At 39.1% G+C, this 14309-nt stretch overlaps 1 protein-coding gene across 4 annotated transcripts in view; it reads right to left on the reverse strand.

Annotated features, from left to right (window-relative positions):
- Window positions 1-14309, reverse strand: part of arhgap21a (Rho GTPase activating protein 21a) — a 111379-nt gene that overhangs the window by 58041 nt on the left and 39029 nt on the right. For 2 of the 4 annotated variants that reach the window (XM_081353318.1, XM_081353317.1), the window contains exon 1: window positions 2462-2760. The exons of the other annotated variants lie outside the window; for them this stretch is intronic. In XM_081353318.1, the coding sequence (XP_081209444.1) occupies window positions 2462-2728 (267 nt within the window). In that variant the 5' untranslated portion in view covers window positions 2729-2760. Of the gene's footprint in view, window positions 1-2461; window positions 2761-14309 lie in introns of those variants that run through there. 4 annotated transcript variants of the gene reach the window in all.

A 14309-nucleotide genomic window follows, 5' to 3' on the forward strand; every position in this document is an offset into this window, starting at 1 on the left:
GAGAGATGCCAGGTTATCCTGGTATGTTTTTCTGTTGATATGAAAAATCAGGTAGATTTAGCAATATAATGGCTGTATGATGTATATTATGAATGTATGATGAACTATGTGCCTTTCTCCACTGACGTTATAAGTTGTTCAAAGCGTTTCTGATGATTGTTAGAAGGCAGCTGTCTGACTCTGAGATGCAAATGGGAACAAATGGGAGCTGTTTGATAACATAGTCAAGCAAAAGGCTAATCATATTAATAACCGTTATGTGTCCGATGCTGTAAAGACAGAGCCATACCATTGTGCAAACTTTACTACAGTAAGCTGGCCGAGTGAATCTCTGAACTGGCGTGAGTGAGTGGAGCCGGGGATTATTAGCATATTCATGAATCCGCGTATACTAAATGAAGCAAGGGTGTAGAGTTCCATTCAAGCTATTTATAGGCATGAAAAAAAATTCAGAGGAAAAAAACATTTAAATGTGTCATTTTGGTGATTAAATATGAGTTTTAAGGAATACAATTATTGACTACAGGGGGACCTTTACAATTTCTTCTTTTCAATTATTTCGCCACCCTGCCAAACAGTGAGACAGATATCTGGATTAAAAATGCTAAATGACTATATTATAAGTAAAATAAACAGACACAACTTTCTATATTAAAAATACAACGTAGTTAGCTCAAGAAACAATATTATTGCTGCATAATACTGCTGATACTTGGTGAAATTAAAGGTAGCCTACATCTCTGTGTCTCATCACCCCTACATGAAATATGACATTTGTTACTGTGTTTTTATAGTTATTATTGTAAAATGTAAAAATGATGAGAAATAAGCTCAATTTCAGAACATTCTGGCATCATTCCATATAATCTAACTGCTGTGTGAAGGATTCTCTTTCCTGTCTTTGCTCTGCTTCATATGCTAATGCTACCTTGACTCATACACGTGGTTTTCCAACAACACCCACTATAACATCACAACTTTCCTCTGCCTTTCATTTTTCATTTCCCTACCATTAGCCAGTCATAGCCTTTGTGGTGGGCACACAACCCTGTTTCCAATGCTAAATTTAACCTGTTAAATTATACAGCTGGAAAAAGCTCTCAACTGAATGGCGGAAAGTCCAGGAAATGTGAATGACTGCCCTGTGTGAGAGCCCTTTGCACCAGAAACAGCATCATACAAACCATCCAGTCCATCAAACAACATGAATAATACACACAATCCCATTGGTCATTAGTCAAATTCAAGAACTAGTTACATAACAATCACATTTCACTACCAAGTACATTTGTTTTTTAAAATGCACCAATTACTTTAAACTTTAAGAAGGAGTGGTGTGTGTTTAATGGTTTTCAGAAACTTGGTTTGAAATCACATTCATGTGTTCTATTGCCAGAAAAGTTGACATACTGTTCAAAGCTGCTAATTCCCTAAATAAATGTATTTATCAGCCCATGATCCAATCTACTGCATCTTTTTTTTTTGTCTAGAAAACAATAGGATTAAATTGAGACTTTTGCCAAAAAGTTTTTTGTTGTTGAGAAAAAGACCACAGCAATCTGACATTCATAGGATATCTCAACAAGGTCTGAAAATCATATTTGGCAAGATACCGAAATCTAATCTCACAATGAACCCAAGCTTTTCTCATCAAATTCTTCAAAGACCAAATTATTTGAGGTATACTATCCACATTCATTGTATAGCTTTATTCATCTACTGTCAACAACTGTCTCTATTTTATTTTCTCTAATGTAAGGAGAAACATCTGAGACAAAGCTAATAGTTAAATTAAAAAATAAATAAATCCATTTTATGGAAGTTTCCTCAGCTATAATAGAGCAACCTCTAAGCAATAACATTTTCTTGCTAAATGCTGTCATGACGAAATACACAAATATTCATGTGTGTCCTGTAGTTATGGCAAGCGTGAGTCACTTGAGCCACAGCGGAGCTCACTGTGAACACATAAATGTCTCTCTTTCTTGAACACACACTTTTCCAAAGATAAAAACACAGAAACAACTCAATCACAACTGTGTTATCTAGATGAAACCATCATCCACAGGGTTTGGGTTTAAAAACGTGAGCAAGTACCTAGTCAAAAGTCTGTTCAATCCCAAGGTTCCTCTTTTGGGACCGTTGCTTACATAGGAACAATAACTGAAACGTGAAACCAGGGCACGTACACACACAGTTGTCTTGCTGTGAAAAATATGTTACATGTTGGCTCAATGTAGGAGACCTAACCAACCACCCTGGATGTGAATGATGAACAAAGCATTCCTAAGAGCCATCTCCTTGCCCCCCTCAGCCCTGCGTAACTCAATACACCGCTGGGAGCCTCTGTCTATGTGGAAGCCCTCCATCCCTTATATGCAGGACCAGACTGTAACTATGAACCCATCTTCTCCTTTTTAGTTCTGCTGCTCTAACCTACAGCAGATCCAGAGAACCTTACCCAAGCCCGCATGCAGTTCCTCGGAGTCGTCTTCTTCAATCTGCGCCAAGAGACATCCTTCTGGGCCTCCCGGAGCCCCAGTTCCACGTCCCCCCAGTATGCCCTGGCCAGGAGCTGGAACCAAAGGCAGGAAGTGTCCGATAAACAGCCGTCCACCCCTGTCAGACAATCCCAGGCACAGGTACACCCTGCCACATCCATTTGATCTGAGCCGTCCTTCCCGGGCAGAACGCAGCCGGTACACGCCCCATTCCTCTGAGTGAGCATGGCAAAGCCTGCTGGTCCTTGCTATTGCTGCTTTCCTCTGCTGATCTTCTGATGATGTGATTCTTTCTCGCTCTTCGCGGTCCCTCCCTCTCTCTCTCTTTCAGAGTGGGAAGGCACAGTGCACATGCATGAGATTTCCATTGAGACACGGAGCATGTCGGAGAGAGAGTGAAGCAGGGAAAGAGACCGTCAGAGTGCAACACATCTGCCTGCACTGGACGAGATGGCTTTCTCTTCTCACTTTACATGTCCCTTATTTGTTTGTTCTCCATTGCTCACTGCAAAGCTACTCTACTCCCCTTCTTAAACATCTCTTGAAGTAAGAGTTTCATGCACCATGTAGACATAAATTAAATCAAAACAATGCAAAGACCATTTACTCGTGATGTATGCTAAGGCTAGCAATGCATTACTGTTACTATTCCTCACAATGATGGTTAGTCATCTAAAAGGGCCTTAAAGGAATAGTTCACCCTAAAAGGAAAATGAAGTCATCATTTACGAGTTCACCCCGTTGTTGTTGTAATGCCATATGGTAGGGATAGGCAACGTCGGTCCTGGAGTGATACTGTCCTGCAGTGTTTAGCTCCAATCCTAATCAAACACACCTTAACAAGCTAATCAATGTCTTCAGGATCACTAAAGCTACAGTACTAGCAGGTGAGTTTTTTTCAGAGTTGGAGCTAAATTCTGCAGGACAGCGGCACTCCAGTCCCACTCGTTCTTGTCCATATAAAGGCAGTGAATCGTGACCAGCATCAGGCTTTTTTAAAAAAGATGCTAAATTATCACATAGCTAATGATCCCATGCAACTCGCGAGTACCCTTCTGACAACTAAAATGACAAATGGGACACCCCACGGTCTCATGGACTTAACAGACACGCACACGTGGCAGCCATTGTAAGTCCACAAGAATGACTTCTGACCTGTAATGCTGCCTGAATCATAATCATACACTGTTCGGTCATTGGCCAGAGAAAAACTGGCCCCCGACTGAGCCTGGGTTTATTAACTAAATTAACTTTAAATTACTTTTCTTTTTTCTTTTTTTAATTAAACATCACTGAACTTACTTAAGCTGGACTGTGACGCTATTTTCTTCTGGAAACAAACTTTTTTGCATTATTTTCCTGTTATTTCTGTAAAGCTGCTTTGAAACAATCTGTATTGTAAAAAGTGCTATATAAATAAATGTGACTTGACTTTACTTGACAAGACCGTAAGTGCATATGAAGTGTGCCATTTGAGACAGGGCCATAGAAGTAAATGTTATGACATTCTACGAAATCCCTTATATGGACAGAGTTATCCAGCTTTCGCTGCAGCTGAACAACATGCAGATAGAAACGTTTTGACTGTAAACGTGACAATAAACACACAATTGAGACAATATATGGTTAATCTGTATTCTTCAAGCTACCTCAGGAATTTTCATAAGAATTAACAATATGAATAATCTGTACTGACTTTATTATTGTAGAGAATACTATAAATTAATATATTTTTTGCATCATTCCATGATAAGACACCACATAAGATCACAGAAGGTGGTTATTTTATTAATGGCACAAATTGTTGTCTTTTGATGCTATGCTAAGATAACATGCTGTTGCCATGAGCGATAAATCCACCTAAGCTGGAATGGCTCTTCTTTGGAAGAGCATGTGATACAAACGCAAAGACTGTGAAGCTAGATGTTTATAATCAAAGAAATAAGGCATTTTTATTCACACTGTTTCAATCGTCTTAAGCTTATAAATAAAGCATGCCATGCCGCCATCATAAGTACAGCAGTTATCTCGAATATCACATTAGGATATCAAACCTGTAAGGGTCACTGGTTCCCAACCCTGAGTACAAATTTTGAATGTCTCTCATATCTGAAACCCATTTCAGGTTTTGGTGCAAACCCCATGGTGCTTTGTTTTATGCAATGTTCAGGGCATGAATGACACATTTTGTCACTGTTTCAGGCTCATGATTCAAGGTTGTTAAAGCAGGGGACAACAACCTGTGAGTTAATGCTGTTTTCAAATAAAACGGTAAAAAAATGACTTTTGTATTGCGTATTTGTCTTAATTTAAATGTTCTAGTTTAGCATATTCAATGAATACAAAGGTTTAGTTACTTTAACTTAAAATAGTAAGTGGAGTTCATGTGACAAGACAATTAATATTACAAGAGATTGTAAGTGAAATCAACTTGGAATTCAGTGTTTTGAACTTAAAATAATAAGTCCACCCTTTCATGCATTTAAGTTAAATGCACTCAAGTTTTCATAACCCATTACTTAAAGTTTGTAAGGCAACCGGTTTCCTAAAATTTTTTAATGGAATTCAACTTATCCGGGCTTACAGTGCATTTGTTTTGGGGTCTCTACTAATGAGCTGATAAGTTGAATCAGGTGTGTATGTTTAAGGAAACAAAGGCTGCATACGAAATGGGCACTATTTAAAAAGGTCAGCTATTATGTTGTGGAGTCCAAAACCACAATGGACCTGCCTACACACTGTGAGGGTCGCAATGAATGAATTTCCGCTTAATGCCAGAAGATGGCGCCCACAGCAGAATCATACAGGTGCAAGTTATAGGTACTCAAGGACCAGGGTTTAGAACCACTGAGATAGAAAGTAAAAAGTGGTTATGAAACACTAAATTAAAGAGCACTTATTATGGTAGTAAATATGCAATATTTTTGTATAGTACCTTTCCTTTAGTGTGTAATATAGCTGTTTGTTCTGTAAATTATATAAAAAACTCATTATAGAAAAAACATTTTCTATATATAAATGAGAGCGCTCCCCTTCCCCTTCTGCTGCGAGGAAAAAAAAAACATGGTATGGACTTTCAATACCAATGCCATTTGGAATGACAAATGGGTGAGTAAATGATAACCACATTTCACTTTTGGGGGCGAACTATCCCTTTAAATCAGAGCCTGCTTTTCTAAACCACAGGATCATGTCTAAAACAGTAGTAGAGCATCTCTCTGTTCATCATCTCCTTTAGTGTTATGAAATATAAGCACACAGTGGCATGAGAACAACTCATGTGACCACCAGCACACAGACCTGCAGTAGACGCTCACAGCTGCTTTATTTTAAGACCTGCTCAAAACAGTGACCGGTCCTGGCGAGATAGAGCTCCAACAAGTGCACTGATAGACCTAAAGCATCTCAGCATCCCAGCATAAAAACCAAAATCACAAACAAAACATCTATATAAAGCTGCACTTCCTCTGAGAATCAATAATTCACTCCTTAAATCTCGTGCACAAACACTTTCCATATCCCACAAGCATGTCCTGGGCTATTTTTTGCGAGATACACAGAGAGCTTTCAGAAATGTGAAAACAGGAAACCAATGATGGCATGCTCATCTTCATTCCTCTACACTGGCATGGCATCTCATTACCACACACATTCCTTTAGACACACACAAGCGCTCACTCACACTATTGCGTTTGGAAAACATATCACAAAAATAACCCGTCCAGCCATCTGAGGCATCCTTGTTTATGAGGATCATGGTGAGACTGAATTCAAAGGGGACACTGTGTGATCCCTGCTGAATATACCAGCCCAAAAAAGAAGGCATGCGACGGTATTGGCTGGTGTTCATTCCCAATGGGTTTCGCAAACATAAAAAAAAAAAAAAAAAACGTTCAACAAAATGTGTCTAAAAAGAAAGTGGCCATAGTTCAAAATGCATTTTAATGTGGGTGACGCTAAGAATACGCTAAGAACAGATTTGGACGAGTGAAAGTTCCTGTCATTTATGACACCTCATAAGAAATCCTCAAATAAAAACATATTCCAGCTGGCTGAAGTCATACAGTGTATTTTAATGGAGGTTATTTCATAAGGAGGGGGCAACACCCTGCTGCCATGGAAACAAACAGGCCATCACACCGTGTTAGACTCTTACCTTCAAGTGATGTAATAAGAGATACAGTGGCCCTAAGTTTAACAATGCATGAATGCTGTTACATTATGTAACTAAAATATTAAACTGAAGGCATTTCATTTTAAGATTTAAAGTAAAAAAAAAAAAAAATCATGTACGGGTTTAAACTACTTTAAAAAAAAAACTGAAAACTGCTCATACATAATAGAAAATTATGGATGAGCAAACAATAATCAGATTTTATAACTTACAAATGCCTGTGTAAACAGTCAGTCCTGTGTGAACATAACTAAAGCTTTTTAGGGCAACTGTATATTTCCATTCCATCAGCTACAGAAAGTCTTCTTCTTCGGAAAAAAATACATAATCAAGTGGATTTCATTTGTTTTACATTTGAAATATTAAACGTGTTTAATGCCTGCTACAGACTGTGCGATTTTGGCAATCCTATAAGATCATTACAAATCAATCTGTGTGACATGGATCTAATAAACGTGGGTACAACATGCATGTAGACTATGATGATGACACAAGGCTACAACGCAAGTTAGTATAGAAGAATAAAACATCATTAGCATGCGCTAGTGGTAAACAAATAGAGCAAGATGAATCGCACTTTGGCAATTGTGGTTTTAAGGTGCGCTGAAAAAAAGGACGAAGCAAAAAAGGAGAATATGGCCGCGGTCATGGCTAGTTTCCCTAGCCAAGAGGCCAATTTGTGCAAATGAAGCTTAGTTTTAAGTTTTAGCGCCATGTCGCGTCGATCAATACACCATTTCATGTTGCATTCTTAATGGCTAGTCAGTAGACGTAGGTCGTAGCAGCAAACACACTGTGAGAAGATCATGCTATATTTCGGACACTGTCAGAAAATTATTGCAGGCTATCTTAGGTCGCAAGACCGGGACAACGGACCTCTTAATGTACGACGTTGGACCACCGTTTAGGAGCCACGACCACAGAAATCGCCACGATTGGTCATCTTTCGTCTGGGACAGCCCAAAATGGATTTTAGATGATTCAATTAAAGGGATAGTTCACCCAAAATTTTTAATTATGTCATAATTTTACACACCCTCGTGTCAAACCTTTTGTTCATCTTCAAAACACAAATGAATATACCACATCAAATATGGTAGGCCTAATCGGAAGGCCACCAAAGCTAACCAAACCTGGCTGGGGGGGGGGGGTCAGTGATATCTGGTGTATTTCAACAATTGAAAGGATAAAAGCATGTTTGCACACTATTTCAAAGGTTCACAAGCATGCACTTCAAACAAACCACAATACACTGAGGATCTTTTGAAATCCAGAGTGTTAAAGCCTTGTGGCATCACAGGTGTGTCACTTCAATAGGCCTGTTGACCTTTCAGCGTATTGACTGACATGTCGTTCCACACCCCTTTGCTTTTTTTTTTTCTGTATGGAGACGAAGATGTTTAGCAAAAGGTAAACGCTGCTCTTTTACATACAATCAAAGCACACAGTGACCAGGGAGTGTACAACACCAAAAAAACACCATAAAAGTTTCCCAAACTACTTGTGCACTATGTTCCAGAAAAAAAAAGTATTCTATGTTAAACTAAAACTACTGGTTTACACTTTAATTCGATAGACATTCTACTAACTATAAGAAACTTTGTAACTACATGTCAGCTAACTATTAAGAGTATTAGTAGACTGTTAGGTTAAGGTTAGTAGAACTACATGAACTTACAAAGTTACTTATAGTCAGTAGAAATGTCTCTTGGGGGACCAACACAATAAAGAGTTAGCAGCTTATTATACTAATACTCTAATGGCAGCAAGTTGACATGTAGTTGCAAAGTTCCCTATAGTTAGGAGAATGTCTAAAGTGGACTATCGAAATAAAGTGTTACCAACTTGATGTCTTCTGTAATAGATGCTAGTGGCACGAAACCGAGCCAATTTGAAAGTAGAGGTTACGGCAGAGCAGCTGACAGCTTTGAACTAGATCATCCTCAGACAGCAGTGTTTCATTAAAACTCTTCCTGTAGCAGGTGAGCGTTCTTACCACAAAATACCAGCCTGTAAAATTAACAGCAGTTTAAACATCCCTCTGAGCTATTGTCTGCCTGCTACCTTTATAAACCAGTAGCAGACTTTCTCAACTAAGTCCAGAAAATATATAAAATACAGTAGTGTAACATTACAGAATGAACTAGAGCCATATCCATGAACTTTTGGCAGCTGTAGGAATGGCTTTTCTGATCAGCTGAACATGGCAGTGGGCACAAACTAAAAAAAGTACCATTATTAATGTACCACCACAGTACTTTTTAAGTAACAGGGTTTCACACTTTTTTGTCTGACTGTGGTCTCTTAACACCCTCATGTCACAGCTGAGGGCAGCTTTGCCAGGGGATTGTGGGTAAATGCATTAGCAGACTCCAGGCCAAGCAGAACATGCTGTAACCATGGCAGGGCAAGAGCATTGTTTGGGGTTTTTCCCCTTTATTGCTAGGTAAACTAAAAACCAAATTAGTGCTAAAGAGGGCGTCCTAAGGGGAAAAAGCGAGCCAGATTGTGGATTTGGACGTTCTGCAAGTTGTGGACCAAGAGCCAAACATAAACACATGCCGTTTACTTTACCTCAATTGACAACAAGTGAAAAAATAGGCACAGTAAGGCCGTGTGTCCACCAAAGCATTTTTAGCCAGCTGAAAGCGCTCTGTTGAATTTTGTTCTGTTATTATGCTTGTTGTCATCTGTTGACTTTGTACAAGCAGAATGTGGCGGTTGGTCGGTGTGGTACTAGTCCCGCCCCTCCTCCACTGTGATTGGACGGTTGGGTAAAAAGTGACAGTGATTAGTGCTGCGTTTTACCCAAAGTTGAACATTCTTCAACTATCGGCGACCTGTAAAAAACGGCGAATGCTCAGCGCTTCAGCGTGAAAAAGACGTTCAGCGCCTCGTTACGCTCATGGCGTTTTAAAAAATGTGGCGCTCCCATTGAAAACAATTGAAAAAATACGCCAGCCGCGTGAAAAACGCTTTGGTGGACACACGGCCTAAGTAGGGATGCATGATCAAAGGCTGCAAAATATTTAAATAAATATATGTGCTGAACAGCTCATTATCTGCCAGTGTTTGCAGTATCTCAGAGTGGATCGGTTTGCAGGACATGATGCTCCACGCGAACTCCATCTCTGCACACGCTCTGAGTTTCGGTCACTTTGCGCATTTGGGAATGCAACATCTGCCCTTCCCATACTTGTAATAAGCGCTTATTAACAAAAAAAAGAAAAAGGGCTCCCTGAGTTTTTTCGTCCAAATATAAATTTATATTAAAAATAAAAAATTAAATTAATCATTAGGCTACTTTTTCCAGTGTTTTGCGACAAGCTTTATGCACGTGCTTGAGTGGAAGGCATATATTCCGCCCCCCAGTGGCCTATAAAAATAACACCAAAGGTTTTTTTTAGGTAATATGTAATGGAATCTTGTTAGAACGGATTTCATAAAATTGGTATCGAAAAAAGTAGCGTTCAGGAACCGGTATCAAAGTAAAGGTATCGATAATTTTTTAATGATACCCAGCCCTACCTATAGCTTACTATAATGAGGGCGAAAAATATATAACTACAAAAATATATAATTTAACTTATAAAGCTTATTCATATTTCTTGCAAAATTAAAAATAACTCTGATATTTAATTTAATGTTTAATTTAAATACGAAGCTTTAGACATACAAGTAAATCTTTGCAAACCATTGAGGTTTACTTATTCAAATCCTAGTGCCTAAGATTTATTGGCCGATTATTAAGGTGGATTTGTGTGACAGAAGGAACAAGACAAAAGGGATGGAGTGGATCGGCAGCGAGAGATTAGAGCCACAAGAAGACCACAAAGGAGCCTGAGGAACCCTAGGCATTCATACCAGAGCGAGGCAGAGGAAAGATTAAGCTCTATTCAGGAGGCCTAAGACTCATAGAGAGGGCAAATTTAATCCGGGCAGACTGCATCTGGACTCACTGAGGTATGTCTTACAGTAACAAAAGCTTCCTTAATGGAGGCTACGGGAAGAAAAATCACATGAGACCCCTCATAACCCCCTTACCATATGGAGTTCAGTAATATGCCAGCTTCACCCAAAAATCCCTGCCTCCTGAACTGGTGTCACTGGCACACTCCAGTATGCTGCGCAGGAAGTGAGATAGCACAAACAGACGGGCCATTATGTGTAATAGTGACTCGTATTACTTATTTCCGAGGTAGGCAGTTGTGGGAAAGTCATTCCCAAGGGTAGAGGTATATTGTGGCATTTCTGCTCATGAGAAAAGCCATTCTAAACTGTTTGTGTGGCTGAAATATGGCAAATAACAGTCAGTTAGGTAAGTGTTGGGTAAGTTACGTTAGCCTAACACTGAGCATGACTGAACTGAGAAGGTTAGTCACACTGGTTTTCCCCGTCCACATGAGGGAAAGAAAACAATATCCTAAAATTCTGGTCTACTGATCAAACATCAACATAATCTGTTGAGGAGTCAGTGAGTCATACCTATAGATTGTCTTGGCCAAAAAAAAAAAACAAAAAAAAAAAACTTGCACACATTTCCTTGCACTGGAAACCATGTAATGAAACAAAACACTATGATGTGTTTTTTTAACATCAAATGTGAGTCACATTTCAACCACATTTTAGAGAACTTTTGGTGTGTGTGTGTGGCCTGGTAAACCCTAGTCTCAGCCTCAGACGTCACACCCATGGACCGTTTGCTGAACTTATGCATATGGCACACTTTTCTGGAAACATTTCAGGAGTTTCAAAGCCGCAATCTGATTGGTTGAATTAAACAGGATGTCCGGGAGACGTGCATGTCGCATTCTTTTTCGGTCCGCCTGGAAACAAATGTGTGACGCCAAAACCCCTTGTGGAAGAAGAAAGCCATAGTGTTTACAACTGTGACAACGAGCGCTTACCAGGATCAACTAAACGCTGGATTTACAAAAGTATGTGAAGTTCGCGGATCCATTGTTGCAGTAAACTTGCACAACGTTCTTGAATGAATCATTTATTAGATGCACGCCGGTCTGTTATTGTAGGGGCACTGACATTATATTGCCACGCCCCTAAACATGACGCGGAACAAAACGAACTGTGATTGGTCAAGAAAAGCTTCGATAGATTCCAGACCTTCGGCCGTCAGTCTGAAGGTCTGGTTACGCTAGACTAGGTAAACTCTACATTATGGGGACAAAATGGGCCCACAAAGATGGCAATATCCAAAATCCTTGTGGGGACATTTTTTGTCCCCATGAGGAAAATAGCTTATAAGTCATACTAAGTAATGGTTTTTGAAAATGAAAAACTGCATAAAGGTTTCTGTGATGGGTAGGTTTAGGGGTCTGGGATAGAATATACAGTTTGTATAAAGTATAAAAATAGTATAAAATCATTATGTCTATGGACATAAAGAGAGTACACTTTCATGAACTATGTTTCTTAACACACTTAAGTACATTTTGATTTAATTACAAACTGTGGGACAGGTAGACAGTATCCAATATACGGTAATACGACATATCAGGATAATGAACATGCAAGGTATTATTATCATGGGCATTTCGAAATACCAAATTCCATATTACGATTTATTTCGATTTTTAGAATTCCACTTTAAGAATAAAGTTATAAGTAGCATTACATTATACAAGGACTATTATTTTACACCTGGATCTACAGATACGGAGAAGATTCCTAGATCCCTATTGAACACCAACAAAGGGCCCAGGACCCGATGGTGCGGGTGCAGGGTCTGAGGTGTCGTAGCTATTGCTCAGTGAAGGGCCCTGCCATTGTCACCATGGGTCCCCAGACACTTACATACAAATGCTGCTGTCAATCACACACCCTTTCATGCGTTTAACAGCAGCTGCTCCCATGCAGAAAAGAAGGCAAAATATGTTTGTGACAAAGGAAGAGTGTGGCGATAATCTGAATATTTGCATTCAGACAGATTCTGCCTGAGGGATTGAACCCAATCTGACAAACAAAACCAATGAAAAATTAAAGGGCTGTGAAAGGAATACAAAAAAAAAAGAGAAAATTAATAACATACAGTGCATATACTGTACGTAACATTCCTTATGAACCATATAATACAATAAATTGGATTTTATGCAATGGTTTTATAATTAATCATTTTATTTAGAATTAAACATTTTCCAACACATTTAAGTGCACTTTTAAAAGGTTTTTTAGTAAAGTTTTAATAATCGTTGGTCGTTCTTTAAAGAAGTACACTTATTTTGATGTGCATGCCGTTTTAACCCTGTATGGCTTTCTTTTTTCAGTGGAAAATTTTTTTTTATATATTTTTTTATAATATTCAGAACTCCCACCATAATAATGTTCATTAGCAGAACTATATGCATTTATGGGTGATATAGATTTGAAATAATGCAGTAATTTCAAGTTTTGAATTCCTACTCCAAAGACACAGCATTCCGATAACATACACTCAGACACTAGCCTGGCTAACGTCAGACCTCTTTCTCATTGAGACGTGGTCTGGGAACCACATGTTCATTTTCTCGTATTTGAGGTGTGGTTTACGAATGCCCAGAGCCGTTTATTAGGCGATACGAATGTCTATCAAATGCGCTCATAGCCAATCGTTTCAATTATACCAAATGACGTATGTAGAGCGACAGAAAGTCGACGAGGAAGACGACGAAATAAACTTGCGTTCTAAACTACTTAGAACACTATCTAAGGCTGCATCGAAAGGTAACTTCGCGTCTGATGCCATGTTGGATCCATAGATATAAACAAACTGCTTCGGTGTGTCGCATAGACGTCGTCATCGTCTTGCTGCTCCCTCCCCGTTCTGTGATTGGTTCCCTTTTTGAGGGGAAAATCTGGTCCATGGTGTCCAGGCTGCCTAGCAGCATGAATAAAATCGCGCTGCGCGCAAGGCAGCATGGGGAAACCCAGGCTACTCAGACACACTCAGGTCTAGACACTCAAAACACATTTATCATTCATACAACCACCTGACTCATGCACAAACAGGCAGAGACATAAACATTTGGAAATATAAGGAACATGTGAAGGTATGTGTGGTGTGTCTAATGATTCAAGCATTCCAGTGGGCTGAAAGAGGTCTCAGTGTATAATGTACAGCAGCACTGGAAAAAACTCACACAAACAGGGCCGTACAGCAGCAGGGCCAGAGCAACTTGCACATATCTCTGAGCATTCACTCAAAAATAAATATTCTGACATCACTTAATTATTACATTTAAAAGTAGGCTACTCACCCTAAAGTTCTGCCAAACTTGTATGAATCTCTTTCTTCTGTTCAATACAAATAGATATTTTGCTGAATGTTCAACCTGCTCTTTTCCATACAACGAAACTGAACAGGGAATGGGCCTGTCAAGCTCCAAAAATGACCAAAAGGCATCATCAAAGTGGTCTATGTGAATTGCGCTGTATTCCAAATTTTCTCTTCAGTCATACAACAGCTTTGTGTGAGAAAAAGTCCAAAATTTAAAGGGATAGTTCACCCCAAACTGAAAATTGTTGTCATTTACGCCCTCTCATGCTGTTTCAAACCTGTATGACTTTTTTTCTTCTGAGGAAAAAAAAAGAATATTGAGAACAGTGCTATTATTGACATCTAAACGTAAAACTATTAAAAA

This window comes from Scardinius erythrophthalmus (genome assembly GCF_964197995.2).
Source record: "Scardinius erythrophthalmus genome assembly, chromosome: 22".
In the NCBI taxonomy this organism is placed as follows: Eukaryota; Metazoa; Chordata; class Actinopteri; order Cypriniformes; family Leuciscidae; genus Scardinius; species Scardinius erythrophthalmus.